Below are 24,179 nucleotides of genomic sequence, written 5' to 3' on the forward strand. Positions count from 1 at the left end.
AGAGAGAGAGAGAGAGAGAGAGAGAGAGAGAGAGAGAGAGAGAGAGAAAACCGGTAGGAGGTGATATACATATATCGCTGCGTATTACTTCTTGAGATGCTGACAAATGCATACGTGGTTGCAGCAAGCGTACCGCATCGCGCCGCAGCGTTGTCACGTATAGACATGTACGTGATAGCGCAATTCGTGCGTACGACCACACACGTGTACGTACACGTACACGGCGAGCGTAAAAGGAGCTGCTCCGCGCTCTGCGGTTAGGTAAGCACACACGTATATGCACGCATGAGATCATCGGTCGCGTATATACGCTCGCGGAAACGCTGACGTCAGTGGTTTCGGTTGCTTTTGTTACTTCGCAAACGATTCGCGCCCGATACGATGGTATCAAGAAGACGACGGGCGACGATTGCACACGTGCGCGTGACAGTCCCGCGCGCGCGTTTAATCCTCCTTAGGTAAACAAAGTGTGTCATCCGTTCGAGTACAACTATTATTGCGGACTACAGATTATACGAGTCTCATCGGATTTATCTGATAGGAATAGTACCGGATTAATATAATATTCTCTTGCCGTTTATATAAATTTCAATTCATTTTTAATGGTTTTTATTCCACTAAACACATTCGCGTCTTGAATTATTATGTTGAAATTTAAAAAATTCATTATTGTACACATATTGTTCGGAAAATCTGCATTTGCAAGAAGTAGCAATACTTTCCGGATATTTTGTATTTTTTCAAATATAAACTTAATAAGCAAACTCGGCGCATACGTCGTATTAATTTTTTTAATTTCATTTAGCATACTATAAGAATATATGCGAGTCTTTATACAATAATAGCAATGCGCGTATGAAAAATCCATATCGAATAAAGAAGTGTTGTGCAATTTATGTCGTAAAGATTGAAGATTTGCACACGTGCAGGTTATTAATAGGGGGCAGAGAATTCACAAATTAGCGGACATCGAAATCATTACCGCGACTCGCACGTATTATGACGCGAATATTGGCACATCGTCAAGCAATTTAGATTTCGAACAGAGATTATACGCGCTCGAATCGCGCGCGCGGCATGTGAGTCATGCACAATGGCACGTGAAATACTTCGTATATATGCAAGAAATATTCGTCGTGTCACGTACTCTCTTGCGAAACCTATAATCTCCAATGACAATCTAATCCTAAACAGCGATCCTAGACAGGAGAATGCATTTCGTATAAAGAGAATTAGAATGTCGGCCAGATTCGATGACACGTTCGCTCGCTCAGTTTCTCGAAGGATAAATAACGGGGACAAGCAGGGAGCACTCGACACGGTGGAATTAAATAAAAATAAAACGCGGGATAATAATGTTAGCGAAGGAGCCGAGAACCCAAGACAAATAGCTGAGGGAAAACAAAGCGTATTATAAATACCGGGCGACAGGACGAGTGGTGCGGGAGAGTGAGCGCGAGCGTCAGAGGGTGGTCTCGGCTATACACGGTCCGGACCGAAGGGTGGAGGCTCCCGAAGAGGGGTATGACGATGTAGTAGCCGACGACTCCTCGGAGAAAAGCAGCTCGAGAAAGCAGCGACCCCGCGCCAGCATTTTTGCTACCTGCCGACACAATGAGCCGCCGGATTTCTTTTCCCCGCTCCACCCTTCCCTCCGTATCCTCAAGCGCGCGAGCGCTCTTAACCCGCGCCGGAATTATAAATTTTAACGCATCCCACCCTCGCGAGCTGAGAATTAGGGCCGATAATATCTAAATCGCATTACGCGAAATATGCGAACAATTGATGCGAAAAGAATAAGTCTAGGATAAGTTTGAAAATTCAGTTGAAAAATATCGTATTTTGTCAGCTAGTATAAAAGTGGAATTGTTGTAGATCAAGTTTTTTTTTTATCGCCTAACGATGTTCCACGATACTTGTAATCGATGCAGTTCGCGCAATAAGTTGGACGAGGTAAAAAAAGACTAAAAGGCACTCACACTAGGACGACCGTGGCTGCGCGGATTCAGCTGCCAGGGAACTGTCGATGGCTGAAAATGCTCCTTTCCCCACGAACCGTTGTCGAATGGATTTTCACCGATGTGTCCCTGAAACAAATCAGCATCACAATTATTAAGACGTAATAGCGTAATTGTAACAAATCCAATAAATATCAGAAAACACAAATATAAATATTCTTGTATATTTACGATCGATACATAAATTTAATATACTTTACATAAAAAGTGATCCTGTGTATTCAGCAAATATTTTACATAAAATATTGTTAGATAGAAATACGAAGAGTTGCAGTGCTAATAAATAAATATAAACAGATAAAAAATGTCCTTGTCTCTCTCCTCACTTTCTTTTTTTTTTCATAAGAGTCTCATATAGTTATATTAATTCTAGAAGCACCGAGCAAATGAGCATAATAAAAGATAATTGATACGTTATGCAAGAAATTAATTAGCTGTAAGTATTCGAGGTGTTGGAGATACAACTCAATTCAAAGTTATTTTCTCCTCTACTCTTTAAGAGTTCCTTTAAGAGATTTCGTTAGCAATGAATCGCAAAAATTGTTGGCGAAATATACGCGAAATTATTCGCACGGTTGCGCGAATCGTGACCGCGGGATTTTTATTCCCGCGCCTCGATAAACAAGAAAAGTTACACGGCAGGGCATGGGTCGAGGGGCATCGATCTCCCGAGGCTCCTCGTAGTTTCAAAGTTTTTTCGGCGCTTTTCTCGCACACCGCGCGTCTCGCCGCTCGCCCGCCCCCGCTGGTGAGCTTATTTTTGTAATATATTCCGCGAGCCGCGGCGTCCCCCCTCCCCCTCCACACTTTCTCGACTTTGCACCCCGTAAGCCTTATTTTTCTTTTAACTTTATTTCTAACCTAGAATCTCTTCCGACGGCAAGGTGGCACGCACATAAATCACCGGGTATAATGAGAACACTTCGTCTTCGGGTGCTTCGCCCTCTCGGTCGCAGACGCATCTCCCGCGGACCGGCTATTATATTATTCGTTGCTTCGCTCCAAGGAAATCGCTCGGCCGGCCGACGAGAGAGACGCGACGTGCTTATATTAATATTCATTTTCCTCGTGAGGTGACACTGGCATTTCGCCCGTCGTTGTCCGGGGAATAAAGAAAGCGTGCGCTCGTCGATTTAAAAAAGACCTCAAAGATCGGCGACGCAAGGACGCGCGGGAGCGCGAGCGTATATAATTTAAATATGATATTTTACTAAACGTCACACACAATGGAGTATTTTACGTGCTATTGATACTGGTGATATTTTATGTTTCGTATTTCATGATGTAAAGTTTTATTTACATTGCCGTTATTTTAAATCGCGCTTTTCGCCATAAAAAACGAGACACGGCGTGTGTTGCCGGCTTTATTAAAATATATACACGGCAACGCGCTTTGGTCATTTTCGACTCTTTTTGAACGAACTGAACGGCGCGAACAGATTTGTAATATTGCCGTAACTATAGTTTTTCTTATGCGATATATCATATTTGTTGTAAATTTGCATCAATAAGGTCTTATTTAGAGCAAGATCATCTTATATTTGAAAGCGCTATTATCTAATCCTAATGAATTACTTAACGTAAAAGAGCCCACGTTTGAGTTATAAAGATCGACTAGATCTGAAATCCGAGAGTTAGCCAGAATCGTAATGACGCAACCGTAATGATTTACGCGAATCAGCAGCGTGGAATATGACCGAAATTCGAATTTATCTTGGCACAGTATAATTAGCCAAATTTCCGTTCACGCGTGTACGTTACGTAAAAATACGTTTAATGTCGTTGCGTGAATAAAGCTCGGACAATGGAAAAAAAAAGAGAGAGAGAGATGGTACGTGTACATATTGTCTCTTTGCATCTCTAAGCTTATATTTATAAATAAATTTCAAATAATACCTACGATAATATCGTCATGTCAAACTCATCGAAAAAGCGTGTCCATCAGCGGTTACGAAATCTCTAAGAAGATCGGAACGGGTCACCAATTGCGTTAAATAATGCGCAACGTAACAGAGACTTGGGGGGTCGTAAATTTTGAAACGAACCGCAAGAACGCGTGATCGATTACTACGCGAAGTAGGCATCGGCATCGACCCGAGGGGTGTAATTACAAAATGTAACTCCGTTTGTTTCCACGCGCGACGCGGCATAGAGGGTGGTGAGGTAATACGTAACGATCGTCGCGCGCGATCGATGGAACTCTTGCTTGTCAGCAGTTATCTCTCTCTCTCTCTCCCCCTCTTCCTTCGGTCTTCCTCTCCTTTTTCCCACCCCTTTCTCTAAAAAGAGAGTCTCGCGTTATTCTCCGTACACGGAGGCAGAAATAAACAGTCGCGGTGGAAAATACTGAACCGGATAGCATATAGCATAAATACGTGGCGGCTATTGAGGCACATTGTGTGCCCGTGCATTTGCATGAGGCCGGCCGCGTTCTCAGCGTTCGCAGCTGGACATACACGCGACAAAAGAAAACGCGCAAACAAAACACACGCAACGCACACACCCATCGCTCGCTCCCCGCTTGTCGTCGCGCTCGTCATCGTCCCGCGCGCGCGGAGGCGCGGCGCGGCGCGGCGATCATAGAATGTTGTATGTTAAGTATTGTGCCACGTGGAAATAAACAAACGGATCTTTTACCGCTGTGCGCGACGAGCGGCCGAAGATCCGACACGTCCCTCTCTCTCTCTCTCTCTCTCTCTCTCGACGTGCTCATTGTCAAATCGCGTCACGTGCGCGAGCGACAACGCGCGCGGCAAGGCAGAATTGACGGCGATTTTAATTAACTTCTCTGTTACCGTCTCCAGAGCGAGATCAGTTGCGCAGCGGTAATGCCTTTTATATTTATTGTATATATAATCGTTACCGTAAAATTGGATGATGCCAATGCGCGGAGAATACAAGCTCGTCTTCTTTGCGGAACAATTGTCAGCGTACACACGCACACCCGCGCGGCGTGCCTGCTAAAATGCATTTCTTACTGAAGCTATAGAAAATGAATCTGGTGTCGATGATGTATACATATAGACATTTCAGAAAGGTAAGAACTAATTTATTACAATATGAGGAAAGAATACGAAATTGAGCTGCCACTTTCGTGACTCTTCGATCCCGCGTCGCGACAAAATTGAGGTTTGACGTAATTACTCCAGTGCATCGGCTGACCTCATCGTTTATAAGCGTGAATTAAAGTAAACATTACGCCAGATCTTCCAACATGCACATGTGCCGCACGCGCGGTTTTGAAATTTATCAACATGTGTCTGATAACGCGCATTGCGTTCCATTTCATGTAAACGTATTACACCGGTGTTAAATGTTTCGAAAAGAATATCAAATAGTCGCCATTGTATTGATAAAGACATTGTAACGATAAAGATTAATATCGCTGCGTGCTTTGTCATTTAAGAAATATCTAAGGCACTTAAGGAGGCTCTTACCCGGCTGCTCTAATCAATGTAGCAACCGAAAAATTATCATTAATAATTGGTTATAAAATTATCGGAAAATTAAATAAAAAAATAAATGATGATTTTTACATAGTGTAAGAGTAAGTTATATGTTCTATTAGTGTAAATATTAAAATTTATACAATAAGTCAGTTGACTACGTCAGTGCTAAAGAGCAGAATAATAACATGCGCGTGTTACAACGTCGTCTGTAGCAGTCTGCAGCTAAGTGAGGTGTAGCCATGTAGCGTTGTAGCGATTGATGCGATGAAGAGATGGAGCCAAAAGAAAGATATAACGTGAGAATGCTGAGAGGGAAAATGAAAGGAAAATTCTCGAAAATAAAGGTTGTCAATGCGCGAGAGAATAATTATGCCGCTACCATACAGCGCAGAGAAAAGACATGTGCAAGTGAGGTTAGAAACTTCGCGCGATTTTGACACTCGGAAGATCATTCGCCTAACCTGTCGTACGTCATATTAAAACTACAATATCTTTTATAACTCATCATCAACACCAAGTTTTCTTCTTATCATTAGAAAGATTATTATTTTAACTACAATTCCTTAGTTTTTTGTTTACCTGGCTCGCAAACTTGCCAAGAAAATACATCAATTCCGGTAAAAATTTTAGTGTTTACCATATGCCCTGTGTTAAAAATGCGAATTTCAATACTGATATTTTTAAAATTTTTATCGTCAACCTGTGCTAAAGTTTTGGGCATCGGTTCGTTGTGGTTCACTTTACCTTTACAACATAATTTAATTTCATAGAGATCTGTCGTTTTATGATCGAGGTAAGAGCCTCCTTAAGAGATATAACAAGATGTGAATAAAAAAAATAACAGATCATATATTTGAGATAAAACTGTTGTTAATAAGTAAGAATATATGTTTCATGTACTCAGATAAGTAGTTTATAAGTTTTGAAACTTGGCTCCATCAGCGACCATTTTCGATTCTATGATATAATCGATAAGGTCGAAGTCGCTTCCTTTTTTGTTCGATAAGAGAAAAACTGTTACATTCCTTTTCTGTGTATTTTCATTATCCGAATAAATCTTTCGCATTCAAGACCAAAAGTGTGAATAATATACCTATAATACCCAAGCAATAATAACCAATTAGATTTTATATTAAATAAATAATTTTATTCGAAATACGACTGGATTACTTTCACACCGATCTAATAACATAAATCACGTGGTTACGATTGCAGCCGCGTGCCTCCCGGTATTCGTAGCTTCGCATTAAGCGGAGCACTAACCGCGACCTAATTCGCAGATAAGATAAGTCGTTAAGTGCACGGCGCGCGGCAGCCCCTCGCGATACTACCCGGTGTTTTATTGCCGCGGCGGCGGCCCACTCACTCTCGCCGCCCTCCTTCGGGGCACGGTGAGATTTATTGTAAAATTCGATAGATATTGCCAATTACAACCCCCGCGGCGCTACCACCGGCGCGGCACGGCGCGGCGCGACTCGCGCTATCGACGGAGACGGGAGCAGGCACCTTCCGGTCGCGCCTCGAGAATTTTAAATGCGTTTTATGTACAGTGAGACGAAACGGTGCGTTGCATAAATCCGTCCCCCTGAAAATATGATTACGATCACTCTCTCCCCGCGGTGCCGAGCGCGGGGGAAAGAGAGGGAAAACACGAACAGCCTCGCGCTCTGTTTCCCCCCTCAGACGCGGCGCGGCGATAAAACGTTTCATTTCGTCCCGAGTGTCTCACGAGGAGGTCGAATAATCTCGTCAATTATTATTTTTACTACTGCCTTCTACATGCTAATTTTTCGCGCGTATATAGCGCGTAGTCTCCGCGGATCGTTGGCCGAGCGAGACGAGGTGTCTGAAATGGCGCGCGCGCGCGCGCACGCGAATGATGAATATGCAATCCGTTTCGACCGTTCCTTGAGATCGACACGATTTCCCGTAATTGTGCCATTCGAATTTACAATTTGATTATTTACGATATTATTGGACGGCTGTAAGTGTAAATGGTTTTTTTTCTGCCGCGCGAAACGTCGCGGACGCGGATGGTGCATCAATTCACACTTAAATTGGCATAAATAATGAGATCGCCGAGATATTTCAGCTGTAATTTAATAATTAATATACAACAACCGGGGCAATATCGGGTAAATTTATGCCGAATCCGGGTAATAAGACTAATTTATCACTTTAATCGACGCCATCAATGGAAATTGTTTGTCACGTCGTCTGAATGTTAACCTGCATTCATCAACATACATATATACCATTATCGTTAAATCGCGCATCGATTTTGTTATTTCGACTTTTTCAACCGCGCCGATTATATGTTTCTAAAATATTTTCTGGTTTTATCCCAATTATTCCAGTTTGAGTATCTTTCATTGTCGTATTATTCTATAATAATATTTAATCTCCGCTATATTCTATCATTATTATTTTTAATTTTTCTTTGCGTGACTTTGTCTGATTTTCTATCATAAAAATATTACTTCAGATATGTTAAGGTAAAGATATTGTTTTTTAAAGCTGTACACGGAATAATAATAAAATTACGCATTTTTTGGTAATGTATATCGACGATTTATACGATCGCAACTACAGATCTTTGTTTAATCTATAACGAGCGAGACTCGCATTGCATACGCGAAACAGCATCCATATAACCGACAATAATTTTTATCCGCCCAACCGTTAACTCATGTAATGCCGACAAATAGACTCACTCGCTCTTTCGAACGCGGCCGTCCGAGCTCAACGAGTTACGACCGCGGAGCCTCTAAAAATAAATATGTTGTTTATTCACAAGTAAACCGGATGCCGTTGTTTGCTTTGGAGCAAATTGTTTTGTTAAGTTTTGCCGTGCGCGAGAACGAGGCCGCGCGCGGACGCCGGACGCCCGCCTCCACGCGAAAGACAGAAACGCGCGTGATACGAAAAGACGGGATGAGGGATGACGGAGTCGGGCGTCCCAGTCGTCCCTCTGTGCTTTTTCCGGCATGTTTTGCCTCTCCTCGGTGATGCGCGGCTAGAAGCCTCCAGCTGTATTCTAACACTAATAACTGGCGCTGACACGGTGACGCGTACGCCACATGAAGACGCGACGAACAGCTGACGCCGTAATCGCGAGATTCTCGTAGTGATATAGCCAGATTGCGTCAGGCGGATTCGTAATTTGCATTTGCGATGACTCACGAGTCAAAAATAAGATTAACGCTACCACCCGTCCCCGAGATGTAAGAATAAATCGCTTCATGCGTGTCGTCGTTGCAAATTTGTATTTAATAGATGTGGCAATAATAATCGAGCTACTTCACAATTGATATGTTCAATCATTTTATTTTATTATTTAGCTTATTCGATTGATGTTATAAATCTCTTTCCTTGTACAGTTACGCAGAAAGATAATATGTGAAATATTTTGCATTACAATCATGAGAGAAGTATTCTTTGCAATGGAATTTATAAATAAAAGCTGCTGTGTGTACGCAAGTAAATGTAAATTCCCGCGTTGCATTCAAATAAATGCAAAAATGAATTTGTAAATTACATTTAAAAAAATTCGAAGATAGAAATGAGTCGATTCCCATGTGCGATACGATTTCCATCGAGTATGTTTAAGCTCTGTACCGTTTCCAGCCGAGGAACCAAAGTTAACATTGTACGGCCTTCCTGGCCATTCGTGCGCGCTGCAACACGCAAGGTATTCTTAGCATCCACTTCGCGGGCATAAAGTTGCAATATGCGTGAATTCCCCGCATTCACGTTTACTTTCTCGAGCGGCGTTGTGCATAATGCAAACAACATACAGTATATCCGCGTCGAAGATAGAAGCGGCGTAATTCGAACTATTATTTTAACAACTGCTGAATTGCTTCATCGCCTTCATCACCTTTATAGATTCGTATTTTCTTAACTTGAATTACTAAGCGGTTGGCTTACGATGCGGCAACGTAAATTAACGAATCTGGTGTACATACAAATATTTTACAAATAATTTCCTAGTATTTCTGTATATTTCAATATAGGTATTTTATGTCTTGTGATAAGAGAATAATAATTTAAAACAATGTAACACTTGTGTACATAGAAACTTATAGTTACTTACTACTAAATGTTAATTTTAATAAATTACGGACTTGTAAATAAAAAACTGTTACACTGAGAAAAAAACTGTTACACTGAGAAAAAAAATTTGTCAATCTCAAGAAATATTTAGTCCGATACGTTCAACTAAACATTTTAGTTAGTTAACTAAACATTAGTTGAATTAATTAATTCTTGATTGAAGAAACGAAATAAATTGTTGAAACAACTAATATTTAGATAACTAACTAAAATGTTTAGTTGAACGTATCGGACTAAATATTTCTTGGGATTAACATTTTTTTTCTCAGTGTACATGAAAATTCAGGAAATTTCCTAATTCCCTACCGACTTTTGTTATTATTTTTACATTGGATTATATTTTTATATTAAATTATAAATTGTAAAATTGTTCATCCAAGTATTACAATACTCATATTAAAGCACAAGTCTTATAAATAACATAAATAGTAATAAATAACATTAATAAAATACCTAATTTTTTGACAAAATATAGACACAAACAGCATCTCAGTAACATACATATATATAGAATGAATTTAACACTCTCCATTGTAATCACAAGACCTAGTCTTTCACGCGAAGTCAACCCGGATAACTGCACATGTTCAGTCTACATAGCGTAAAATCCGACAAATGCAATTATGAATCTTGCGGGACACTCTGAAAGAGCCAGGACTCGACGAGCGAGCGCGCGGTGGGAAACGCGTCAACGGTGGAAGGACGAGAAAAGGCGCGGCGCGCATGAGAGTCGAAGGTCGAAGGGAAGAAGAGGAGAAAGAAACCACCGAGGAAACCGTGGGCACAGCCGTGGGTGTGCTGCCTCTTGGCTAATTACAAAACGCAATTTAAGCGAGCATCACGGAAACACGCTAAGTAATATCGTTTCGCCGTAGTGAGAGCTAAAGCGCGGGCACGCGCGCTACAAATTCACAGATTAATACCCTTTAATAAACAGCATCCTTTGGGGACTCTCGACGCTCAAGCGCTCCTGCTCGGCCGCTCGCCTCGTTTTTCCTTTTTGTTTACCTCGCGGTGAGAATAAAAGGAGAAAATTCTTTCGAGAGAAGTGTGGAGAACCTTCGCTCTTAACGTACACACGATACGTAAATGCATTTAACGCGGATTACGCTTTCTCTTTTGCATATAAAACGAATGGTGATACAAGGGACGCGACGCCATGGCCACGAGAATAGATAAGCTTGGCAAATGCTTTATACAATGATATCGAATTTGTCGGAAGCAAAAGAGTTGATTTAATGTTAACGGGAACGTCTCACCCGTTTACTTATCTCACAGCTGTGTGTAGATCCGAACAGATCCAAGTTTGCATAAAATTCCATATACGTATGAAATAACTGCTTTGTTTTTTCATGTTACACTTTTATGTTGTCTCTCGGATCGATAAAATAATTTTTAGTGTCACTCAGGTTTATCATAATCCAAAACCAGTGTGCCACTATTCATATATGTATACGCATATATAATTATCACCAATGAATAGTGACAAACTGTCATCCAAGAGAGACAACAGAAATGTAACGTGAAAAAAAAAAACAGTTGTTAATGTGGCTTGAAATACGTATAAAACATAATAGAAATCCTTTTTTTTTTTACATGACACAACATTGGATTAGTAGCAAAGTTACTGGTACTATTTTAGTAAACTAAACTGGTTTTGTTGACAAACGCTTCATGTAAATTGTAACTTGCAAGAATCGTGTGTATAAATTTCCTCTTGACATTATAATTAACAATGATTGACGTCATCCTTGATTCTTAAACCGATAAATAATTAGGTTGAAGCTATACGAGTCTCTTTTTTATATTCCGTTAAAAATTAAAAATCAGTAGATATATTTCTCAATTCAAAATAATTGTTCTTCTGAAACATGGAATAAACTTGTATATCACTTCAATATCGCTGTTACTCTGATCATTGCGTTATATACGACATATACGTGAAAAACGAGGCAGGTTCACATACCATTGAGCGTATTCAAACAACATTGCATGTTTTAACTTGTAGCAATCAGCATATTTAAATTAAGATGTGATAAACCAGTCCGCGGAGTAACGAACTACTAGAATTCAGTTTGCTTTATGCTGACTTATAAAACAGGTTGCGGACTATTCTCGTCGACATCAAATCAAGCGTAAAATATAAAATTAACATATGCTTATGTTTCTTGCATCCGATTCTTAACCATGTTTCGCTGTTTGGTTATTTAACTATTTTCCGCGAATTTATCGTGGGAATAATTAAATCGTGGTCATGTGGTTAATTTCTAATGTCAAATTAATCAATGAAATATATAATAATATATGAGACTAATAATAAAATTTTTCAGTTTTTGTTTCTTGCTCAAATCCAATTGAAATCCCAAATTTTATGAAATAATCGCTCATCGTAAGAGTGTCGCAACGCAAAACAATTTTACGTGTGTAAATGCACGGTAAGTACCTCCTCTCTTATCGATATTTGCACACCGCTTAAGACGCAATGCCGAATTAATAATCGCGTTAGATTGCCGCCGCGAGTTTCTGTCGAGAGACCGAGAGAGAGAAAGAAAAAAGAGAGAACATTCGCGGCAGTACAATTTGCTGATTGGCGTCCTTACCATTAGCCGGCTTAAAATTATTTGTGATCGTTGGTGCGTTCGTTTGCTGACAAACACTTTTTCCCAATTTCGACGGGCGTTGTCGTCATCGTGGCACACTTGTTCAAACACGAGTTTGAACGCGCATAAATAACATCACGGCGTAAATAACATTAACACGTGCGCCCTATGCGTGGGTGTCGAATTTCCGAAGTCAAATCGATACGCACGAGCCGGCCCGATATCATGCTACGCGTGTCTGCTACCTTTCATTTCAAACGGCCAAAAAATTAAGCTGACCTTTTTAACAATTATGCAGAATAACTAAATTGCATAATTGTATATAAAAATGATGAATGATGAATGGTTATGTTACAAATATATATTTTTCAAACGTAGCTTCTTTACGTTGAGATAAAAATTTGATATAAATGCATAAAAATTTAAAGAAAGTTACACGAAAATGCTCGTAAATTTTTTATTACAAAATCATATATGAAAGCAAATTTATTATTCTAACATATAATTAGATATTTAGACTTCGTAATTAGTTTATTAAAAACCTTCCATTTTCACGATTTGCTTTTTATATATAAATCATGCAAAATATTATGCAACTCTCACACTTAAAAAGATTAAAATTATTAAGAAATCAATCATATGTATAATCCTTTACAAAATGAACAGATCTTCTGGCGGCGCGCCGATTAATTTTCTTCATTGATTGTGAGCCTTCACCGAGCAATAAATTTATCAATGGTAATGAGATGCAACAAAAAAAAATATCTTGCGGAATCCGCGGGGCCGTATAATATGAAACACTCGGTGAAAAAGTGGACGGTGCGAAAAAGATGCATCGTGACTCTAACCCAACACTCATTCTTGGAAACTGCGAGCCTGATTGGACGCTCACGAGGGCAACAACATCTTTCAAGGCCACTCGATATGACACTGAAAGATTCAATGGTCCAATCCGTGCAATCGGATTATCTGGTTAATTTGCGTTGATCCAAGCATATTAACACTTTTATGATGCCAACAACCTGGTGTATCATTGAACATATTTACTCGTTTTCGTAAAATATTAAGAAAGTTTTCTTTATAAATTAGATATTTACTATAACAAACGAATAAAAAATGACTTGTAGATTAATGTAAATAAAATTTTACTCGCACACACATGAGACTACGATGCTCTCGGTCTTTTTCTCCGTCATATTCTTCATGGATAGAACATGATCAATGCTATCGCAGCGTTCTTGAATTGATTGAGCAAGATTCTTAGAATAACGCGCGGTACAGCTGAACCGCAAACAAAAAACCAATAGAATTAATACGAGCGATGCAGATTCGAATTACTGTATCTGTCTTTATCATTTATTACGTTATATTCTTTCGTTGATATCTTTCTGTAAAATTATGTATATTTTTCAGTTTTAGCTGTAATGTAATAGAAAATAGAGCAACTGTGTATTTCAAATAAAGTATTTTTACTTGATGTTTAAAAAAATCAGCGATATTTTTCATTCCTCAGATAATAGCTTATATTTTTGTGTCTTATAGCGAAATATTCGCGACAATATATCGGAGATAGTGTGGTACATAAAAACACAAAAATAATAGGTTAGAGTTGTCTGTTCTTGGCGTCGGTGGGCCAGCAGCTAAGGAGCGCGCCGGTGGATGGGAAGGGTGGGCGCCGGGTGGCGAAACGCTACCCGAATAAAAATGGGGTGTTTATAAGCGAGTATCCAATGTATCACGCTATATTTACATACACCCCGCGTTTACTGTCTTCGTTGTATATCTACAGTGGCCTCCACAACCTCCCCCTTTGGTTCCGAACCGCTGTCTCGGAGACGCAGAGCAATGCATATAGCTGATGCAATAAAAATTAAATGTGATATTTCACCCGGCGCCATCTTCGAATGTATAATGACGATTCTTTGCACGCTTTATTTTTGCTCTTAACCGAAATGTCGAAACGCGAGGTAAATGTTTCAAGCGTAAAGCAAGAAGTGATGTTAACAAAATCTTGCATGTTATTTTTTCATAGCCGCATACATAATTTTTGTTACAGAAATACCTATTTAAAAATGTTATAAAAGAAAAAAGAGAGTGTAAATTCTATTAAAACTTTTCAAGACATTACATGGGAAGTATTTATTTATATGCAGGTCAAAAATATATTTTTTTGCCGACTTTACGCTTTATATTTTTATTACCGCGATATTGTGAATTACAAAATTGCAGAATTTACAAAGAAATGCGACTAAAGCTAATAAAAAAAATAACTGTCGTCAGGCACGCCAAAAAATATACCGATCCCCCAAAACTGGGAAATATTGGAAATATTTTTTGCGTGCCTGACAACAAAATGACAAAAATCAGATTCAGACAATCGCGCGAAATCACACGCGTCGATTTATCGAATATTGTTGATGAAAAGTCGCTTCGCTGATACAAATATGTTTTGACGTCGGGCAATCCGTATTTTAAGCCATAAAGCACCGGCCAATTATATTTTTTTTGCACGCGCGTCGGACGGCGGATAATTGCGTAAATAAATATAAATGCACATACGTGCTGCCATTAATACCTCCGCGTAATCCCCACATTCAGTGCCGGACGATGATTTATTTAAACAATAAAAATTTCGGGATAAAAGTCGGAGAATAAGCGCGCCGCAGTTTATCGATCGACGGCGAGCGCGAGTTTATAGTCCGATAACCTCCTTTATTTAGGGGAATTTCTGTTTGATCGAGCATCCCTTCGATGAGAAGGGTCCCCGTGATTTGCCTGATTCTTTCGCACGGCCGCTTCTCAATCTCGGCCTAAGCCCCCGGAAGGACCGCGCGTTCTATATTGCAAATCATTTCTCCTCCCGAGAATTACAAAACGGTGACAAAGTTGGGAGAAAGTTGATGCAAATATCGGTAAAATATATTCTCATATTTAATATGTCGAATAAATAAATTTTCCTAATCAAATCTATTAGACAATTTCTGCAAATAAAACGGTTATGTAAATAAATACTCAAAAACAATAGCCACAGAATGGCATATTACATGCATTATAAAATATTATGTATAACTCGTTATACGTTATACCAATGAATCATACTGAAATGACTCATACGTGAAAAATAATATTACTTCATTTGTTTGGATATGATTTATCATCAAAGCAAATTTTGATGGCAACAAACGCGAAAGTTTCAGCAAGTCAAATCAATGCTCGCAATAAAGGCCAAAGCATTCAAGACGAGCGAAGTTTAAAAGGAAGATATTGAATTTGCATGACGCGAAAAAAGTTTATAGTAGCCACAACTGTGTCTCTCCCTCCCTCTCTCTCACTCTCTCATTCACTCACTCACTTATAGACGGAGGCCGCCGCGAGCTCCGGCGAACTTGATATTCCGGCAAGAATTCGGCGGCATTCAATTGAATTTTCGATTCGGTTTACAGTGGCATGGGTGTCAAGGCGACGCTCTGATTGACGCTGATTCGACCGCGACCTTTTCTCGCACGAACAATATTCAACGTTGGCCATTGGGCCTCTTCAAACAGCGCGTAATTTTTCTTGAGCCTTCTTTTTTTACACGTTTAAGCACTGCGTTATGTGCGCCGAGCATACTTTGCATACGCGACTAATTGATTTAACTCGTTTTACATTTTTGTCAATTTATATTTATCAATTTAATACACAAGCAGTATTATTTTCGATATTGTTAAATTCTCTTGTCTATTATAAAACATGACGTCATCTCAAATATTTAATTGGTGTTTTTAAAAACGGTTTAATTCATTTAGATTTAAAATCGAAAAGAAGCAGATAAAGATTAGTTGCATATGATGCTTTCGATTATTTTCGCGAAGATCTTTTTCACTAATTAGATATATACGTGAATATTATAATTAATTTATTAGAAAAAAAGTGACATCTGTGATGGAGATACATTGTGTAGATACCACTGCGCGCTGAAAAGATCATTAGATACCTATGAGACGGAGGAATCTTCTGATAATATATTACCAATAATGTATTCTGATGTAATTCTGGTAACAGACTGCAAATTGTAAATTTTCCAACCAAACGTTGGATAATGTGACAGCTATTTACTATTTGCGGTCTGACAACGTTCTTAGGATTCCAGATGTCGGAATAGCTGACAGTATACCAAGCTACGATACCGTGAATTATGCACAACTCCTGTTATGATGTATTGTTATGATGTTATTCTAAAGTTTCAAAAGTGCATGAAACAGTTGCCGGTCAAAGATCTTGCGTGTTTATCATATTCCCGCGAAATTCATGAAGGGGCTCCGTTTTATACAATCTGTTCGAGCTAATCTGCATATGAATTATTTTCTCGAAAATACTTGTGAGTCTTGACAAGTTGAAAGATATATTATACTATATCAAGTATTGAATATATGAATGATCAAAGCTGTTAACTATTTTTTATATATTATACGTTAATAATTGTTAATTGATTATCTTAGCAAGGCATTACTTATTCTTATATCGCGAGAAAAAGTTTATACTTCATTCATATTTGATTTCAAGTTTTTTCGAGACATTTAATATGTAATAAAAGATGTCGATATTTGACATGAAAAATGAATATTTATATTTAGATATAAAATATTAACAATTTTCCGAATTTTGATATAAAATATAATGTAAAGTATATAAATATGTAATATAAATTTGTTTTTTAAATCTATGTATAGTACAACTCGAAATTGAAATCGGAGACAGAAATTGATGTTTAAAAGATTCATTTAATTTTGCAGTTTCATAAATTTAGAGATTATTAAACAAGTCTAAATATTGGAAAATTAGAAGAAATTATATAATACTTGATATCCAGAGTTTCAAAGTTTTAATGTAAATTTAATTAAATTACTTCGGTTCATAACCTATCATATTATTGTCATTATATATACATATATATATATATATATATATACTTATATCAATAAATGAGATCTCATTCTTATTTCAGTTAAAAATTGTTATCATTTAGACTTCTGCAACCACCTATTAATAATAAGTGACAAATTTTTAAACACGAAAAGTTAAATATTTTAATGAAAGAGATAAATATTTTATTAAATATATATTTACAGACACAGGCGAGTGTTCCCCCTATACTTTAGACATTTGTCCAAAATATTTTCGCGCATACATAATAGCTGTTTTGCGAATTACGACGAGTTATCCGGCAGTAAAATTCCACCGCTAGAGTCAACGTCACGTACTGTACGTATATAACGAAACGGGCGACGCAGAAAGTATAACCCGGGGAAAATGTGTATCTCCGAAGTAAAGTCGACGTAAAAATAATGGCGTCGGGGCTTACCCGATTATTTATTATTTCATATACAGAGCCGAGCCGATAACGGGCGCGGCGGTGCATTAGCATTTTTTTGTTGTTTAAAAATGAAATATACGGGGTGTTGTCGGGCGAAAGAGTGCCTAGTCTAAAGTCGTCTCTCGCCCCGGAGGGAGCTCCTGATCTCCAAATAAGTGGGTATACGCCTTCCTGAATACTAAGTCACAGAGATATATAAAAAAAACCCTATCGCGTCATTCATTCGGGTTAATAATGCGCGAGAGCGCATCGCTCTCGCAGATTATGATTGAATGAATCAAATATTTTCTCTCATTGCCTTATTCCAAATTGTAAAATTAGATTAGAATTGAATAGCTTCGGCCAATGATGCGCAGGCGATGTATTCACATCCGTCCTTTTCTTTTAAAAGCTTACTGACTCGTATCGGGACTTTTAATATCGATCGCCAGGGTCATTAGCCCAATACTATGTATCATTCACAACAGCTATATGTGCAATGATTTAATAACAATCGTATTTTCGACTCTCTTTAATGACAGAAATCAAATTGGGAGTAAAATGCGAAGTGCATATTAAGATATGCAAATTTAAGTATCCATAAAATTAAAGATGCACGAATAGGAAAATGTTATAATAAAGAGATTTTAATTCAAGCAATTCCATGCAAGATCGCATTCTTTCAATAATCTGTATACCCTCGCAGAATTGGAATTCTAATATTTCATCGCTGCTTCTTGATTTCATAGCTGCATTAAAATTAGCTTTATTAAAGCCGCCTATAAATAAAATTTCGATCACAGACACCGCGCTGCTTCAATTTGCATTTAAGTACATATTTGATTAAGTTTTAAATATAAGGATTTAATTTTCGATTTTTCGGATTTTCGCTCATTTCATCCCTCTGACAACGTGTGTCCTTAAAATAATTTCTCAAGAATCATCGTCAATAGCCATGACGCTTACGAATTGCTAGGCGAAATGACCGTCTCGCGGAATATTCGAGATTCGAGATACGAGAAAAATCGACAGGGGGCGAATTCGCATATAGCGCAAGCAGACAAACGTTGCCGAGCGACTCGAGGTGCGAATGCCGCCAAGGCGGACGGAAGCTCCGTCGGCTAAGACCTTGGGCGCGGTCCTTCGGCGTTATTATTTGGAGATCAGACCGGGGCGAATATCTAATTGTAGTAACGACCGCGATACGTACCCGTGCCATCTGGCGTGCCGTTTGCCCCGGCACGGATTTGAAACTGGCTCGCGACGGGCGCCGCGACGCCGCCGCGGGGCGGACAAAAGTTACGCGACCGCGCGCCGCCGCGCCGTCCTCGGAGCCGGAGGTCGGGGGCGAAATCTGTGAGGTGTACAATCGCTTTCGTCGCTCCTAAACTGTACCAATTACAAACACTGGCGGCTTCTCCATCCCCGATGTTAACTAAACACTAAATACTAACGACACACATCCACCGCCGCTGCCGCCTCCCAGACGCAGGCATTACCGGAACAAATGTACGCCGTCCACCGTTGCATCCACCAATGAGCCGTTGATTACTCGTTACCGAGACCCGCCGCGCCGCAACCGACTGCATTTTATCAACATTAAAATATTGCTATTTTTCACTTATATATACTTTCGCGCGTTTTTAAATTTTGAAAATAATACGCTTCTATGATTTATTGTTATTTCAAGACACCCGATAACGTTCTAAGAAAGATATTTAAGATATTATTGTAAGAATCTATTTATGATGTCGATGTGTAATGAAAAATAAACTTGATATTATTGTGGAGAAAAAAAAACGTACAGATTTTCCATGATTTTCCCCATGTTGGTTTGTTATCGATTTTAATTTACCATTCATTATGCGCGCTGTACCGCGCCGCAAATCGATAGATTGGAAATGCGATTACCTGGCAATCAAAGGAATGGCACGCGTCACGGGTCTGGCTCCGAAGTGAAGCTTAATCGATTATAACTGAGTAATGTTTGTTTGATACGTAACAGAAACGACTGCAGCCGCGCGGCTTCACGGAAGAGCCACGGCGTGTTAGCGTCGAGCGCGCCGCGCCGCGCCGGTGAATTGCAAGATTCCGTGTTTATTGCATTTAGCAGATGGCATTGGTCGCCCGCATGCAACTGAGCTATACCAAACGCTTATATATACGTACAATGGCGAACCGTCCGCCGTGTTATAGGTATGTAAGCACGTACATTCATTGTCAAAAACGTATATTCTCGTGAATGTGAATCCATCCGCGAATTACATCCGCGCGATTGCGCGCATAAATAAATTCATGTCTCGCGAAAAACGAATTCTGTAGCTTGCGCAAGATTAAACCCTACGCGTTTCTTCTCTTTTTGCGCGAATGAATTATATCTTCGTCCCAATTACGGCATTGATGCGTCATCGATTTGGCTTTGTTATATGAGATATAAGAATACACAATTGTCGCGTCGGCATCGTTCATTATATTACATAATTGCATTGTGAATCGCGGAACACACACGTGTATCGATGCTCGGCCGTTCTTGAGGAAGAGTGTACGGGGGGAAGCCGAAATAACTGTGCACACGATATGCTTGAGCCCGTTTCTAGCCCTCGAGCTCGTCCGCCACACCCTCCCATTTCTAGTATTAAATCTGACCCGATGCAGACCCCGAACGTTATGTTTTATAGTCCGCGAATCCGCGCCCCCGACGCCAGCGAGCGCGTCCACGGCACGTACGTTGTGTCCGTGGAAGATGAAACGCGGCCATTCGATAGCGTGCAAAATTTACCGTGTAATTCGGCTGAACGCGACGGATGTATCGGGGATATTGTGCGAAGTATCGCGCAACGTACGCTCATTTACATACCGCGCATTCTACATCGCGTCGATAGCTTACGATGGAATCGCGCGAAGAATCGCGCTAAGAACGTGTCTGAAATCACTCGATCTCGTATACACCGTGCGTAAAGTAAATGATATTCGATAAATAAAATAATGTGGACAATAACGTCGTGTGTTATCTCACGTCGACTATAGAAAGCGCACAGCCTCGCAGGAAATAACTTGCCGCTGCAACTTCATTACGGAGTTTTTTCCAGTTCAACTGGCGTTGGTATTCCATGTTGGTTAATGTCTAAAGTAAAATATATATATAAAACTATTACATAATTATATAAAACTATTATATAATTATTGATAAAATATCGCAGCGCCTTAATCTTTTATAACTGAAAAAATGGAAAAATTATATAAAAATAACAATTGGAAAGAATTTAGATAAAAACGTTTGTTTTGACTGGACATTGATCAAAAGTTTTGATTTCTTGATTTTTAAAGTTTATACCATCTGTTTCTTAGTTTTTCAATATTGAAAAACATAAAAAACGGAAACAAATAACAAATAGCGGAAACAGAAGACTGAAGTTAATAAATCTTAGTAAAATATTTCTTATGCTATTAATCAAGAATTCAAAGATTGGGCAAACTCTGTTTTATCCTCTTCTTCTAAAGCGTCAGCTAATGTGCGTTGCAAATTTGCGTTCGTGTTATTGCGTTTCAATCAACTGCATCGGTTAATTGCATTTCTATGTTAGAAAATGTAAAGGCTATGTATCTTACACAGTATAACACAAACAATTAATACTTAGATCTATTATCTGCACGTAAGTACATAATGATCGCGCAAAACAAACGCTTTTATCTAAATTCTTTCAAATTGTTATTTTTACATAATTTTCCCACACTGTGCATTAACGCGTATATAAAACACACTTGAAGGAGAAAAATCAGAAATTCTAAAATAGCAACGTTTCCGAAATATGCAATTTTCGCTCGTCCACTAATAAAACATGTACAACAACCATCTATTTATCATGCAAGCAATTTAATGCGGCGAAAGAATTTATCACGGACAACGGAATATATCCTTAAAGAGGGATGATCGCTTCCAATAGCGCGCCGAGACTCGAAACATCGCAAGGGCGGCAAAAGAATGCCCGCGTGGAGGGGGAGGGGGGTGCGTAAGGAGGGTCGAGAAAAATGCCGCACATTCCTAGGGACAAATTTACGAGGTGAAACCGCAGCCACTCCATCCCTCTCCCGCCCCTCTTGCTCACCACTTCAACACATCCTCCGCCACGCGCGGCCCGGTTTACTGTTTTACTTATTCGCCAACGGCAACTGGTCAGCAAAGATACTTTGTATATAAATTTTGGTTACTGCGGAGGGAGAGGGAGAGGGAGAGGGATGGTCCACCGCCGGCTTTTCTCCGCCGATGCCGTTCAACCACCCCTGCCCGACTCGCCAGTTTCGTTGTACTGCGGTTTCTCGGTTACTCAGAGGGGGACTACCCGTAGACAGTGGACAGCACGGGGTGGAGTTGTCTTCTGACACGTCCCGCGCACCTTCCGGGGGCTGGCAAGCAAGACGTGGAATGAGTTATTGAAGAAGGAGCCGGCTAGACTTAAAGGGATGGCACGGAACGCTTTCATTCGACGTCGCAGACCGACACGTTCAAACAAGTCGCATGAATACGAATATTAGACAGCCGTTCAAAATAATCGTATAGATGAAATATGGAGGAAAGATCTTTCCTTAATCTTATTTAACGAGACAAACGCGTTAAGAACATACGAGTAACAACGTTATTTGCTCAGGCTCGAGAAGACTAGGCTTCTACAAGCAGATTACAGAAAATGATATTTGGCTTTGAGAAGTAAATAGCGCAAACTACAAAGCAAATACTTAGCATAGTGAAAGTAAAAGAATTATTCGAATGACCTAGCTACAAGACACATTATTTTCTGAGTCACGTTTTTTTGCTATAGCATTTATCTTCCTATAAAGGTATGTGATTATGGTAATGGCCTTAGGATGACAAACAAAAAAATATATAAGTGGTCTTTAACAATTACTACCACGTTTAATAAGAATAATGTAGTTTTTACGTGAAAACTTATTTAAAACAATAATATCTTCATATCAAATATAGTTAAGTACGACCATCAATAAATATAATTACATAAATCTAAATAGATTTGTCAAACTGATTGTTATTAATTTAATTTGATTCTTTAAATATTCTTACTTTTTTCACAACGCGAATATTATATGAATCGTTCAACGAACACGTAGTCGCGTCGTACATATACGCACTTTCACCGTTTGCCTGGTTGAATGACAAATCGATCAGGCTCGCTCTCTTCAGAGTTCTCGAGTCATCTCCCTCTATTTACATACGACGCAACAACACGTCTTACGATACGCGCGTATACAATTGCGACGAAACGTGAGTATACCGCGGATGATAATAATTGCCGAAACTTGGTTCGAAGCGCGAAGCGTATCCCTTTTGTGAAGGGTTGCGAGAGCGAGAACCGAAAACTGCTAGAACTGACTGGAGGGATTGGTCCGAGGGGGCTGGAGAGAGTTCGCACGCTTAAGCATCGTGTCAGACGCGTTCGACTCTTCTTCCGGCCAACCCCTCCCCCTCTTCCACCTTGAACCTCCTTTCTTCCCCTCTGACCAAATCCCGGCCTTCTCGCCTCCTCGTTCGACGCGGCGCGAAAGGAGAGAGACGTTCGCCTCGGCTCGGCAAACTTGCGCGAAACTTCGATGCCGGAACTCGTCCATGGAACGGAGCCGTCGGGACGGGTGAAGCTTTAAGCAGGGTCCACATTATCGAGCCAAACCGCGAACCGAGTCCCGAACCAAGCCTCGAGCAGAACTTGCAGACGAACCTCAAATCGAACTCCATCGCGAACCGCGAACATGAGTTAAAATTTTTTGAAGTCAAATCTCGTATTGAAATTTATAATAAAATTTATATAAATTCTTAATACATGTATGCAAAATGCATATTTATATTTACAATCGTATTTTTTAACATTGCAATATATATATTATAAATTTATTGCGTATTTATCACAGGTTTAGAGTATGTTTATGCAATATTAATTCTAAATTTTGTTTTATGGTTTGAAAAGGAATTAAGTTTTGAATACAGAAAAATAATAAAAGCACATATACATATATTCACTCACCTTTTCCTGTTTCCATACTTTTTTTATTTTTGCTTTTTCTTTTTGCAGAGATGCCAATAATGTCGTCATCTTTTTTTTGCACATGTCACTATCACATTCGAGTTCTTTACTTATTTCTTCTTATAAAAAAAGTATGAGAACAGGAAAAGACGACTAAATATGTGTATACATATGCGTGCTTTTATTATTTTCTTGTATTCAAAGCTTAATTCCTTTTTAAACCATAAAACTATATTTAGAGTGGTACCAACTATATTTAATATTGCATAAACATACTCTAAATCTATGATAAATACGCAATAAATTTATAATTTATATTGCAACGTTAAAAATACGATTGTAAATATAAATATGCATGGCATTTTTTTAATTGTTATAATGTTCGGGATTTTTAGCGTCCCGTATATAATAATCTTTTCTGCTTATAATCACTATTTAATTTTAAACATTTTTTATCAGACCATTCCATTTTGTCTATCAGTAGTCGTGTAGACTGCACATACGTGGATAGAATCAAATACAGCGACTGGGCAATTACTCACGTTTTCTTTCATAGTTCATTTTTTGTTTTTTGTCATTATTTGTCTAGATCGAAGCTTAACTACCAGTCTACCACCCGACAAAGCGTA

General features: G+C 39.2%; 1 protein-coding gene and 1 long non-coding RNA gene across 23 annotated transcripts in view; one reads left to right on the forward strand and one right to left on the reverse strand.

Annotated features, from left to right (window-relative positions):
- Positions 1-24,179, reverse strand: part of LOC112459522 (forkhead box protein P1-like) — a 288,209-nt gene that overhangs the window by 139,478 nt on the left and 124,552 nt on the right. For all 22 annotated transcript variants that reach the window (XM_025023670.1, XM_025023686.1, XM_025023678.1 and 19 more), the window contains one exon: positions 1,980-2,087. In XM_025023670.1, coding sequence (XP_024879438.1) covers positions 1,980-2,087 — 108 coding nt within the window. The remainder of the gene's footprint in view (positions 1-1,979; positions 2,088-24,179) is intronic.
- Positions 1-24,179, forward strand: part of LOC112459525 — a 70,461-nt gene that overhangs the window by 8,773 nt on the left and 37,509 nt on the right. The window lies entirely within an intron of this gene.

The sequence above is a fragment of the Temnothorax curvispinosus genome, unplaced genomic scaffold, assembly GCF_003070985.1.
Source record: "Temnothorax curvispinosus isolate PA1 unplaced genomic scaffold, ASM307098v1 QBEX01009885.1, whole genome shotgun sequence".
Classification (NCBI taxonomy): Eukaryota; Metazoa; Arthropoda; class Insecta; order Hymenoptera; family Formicidae; genus Temnothorax; species Temnothorax curvispinosus.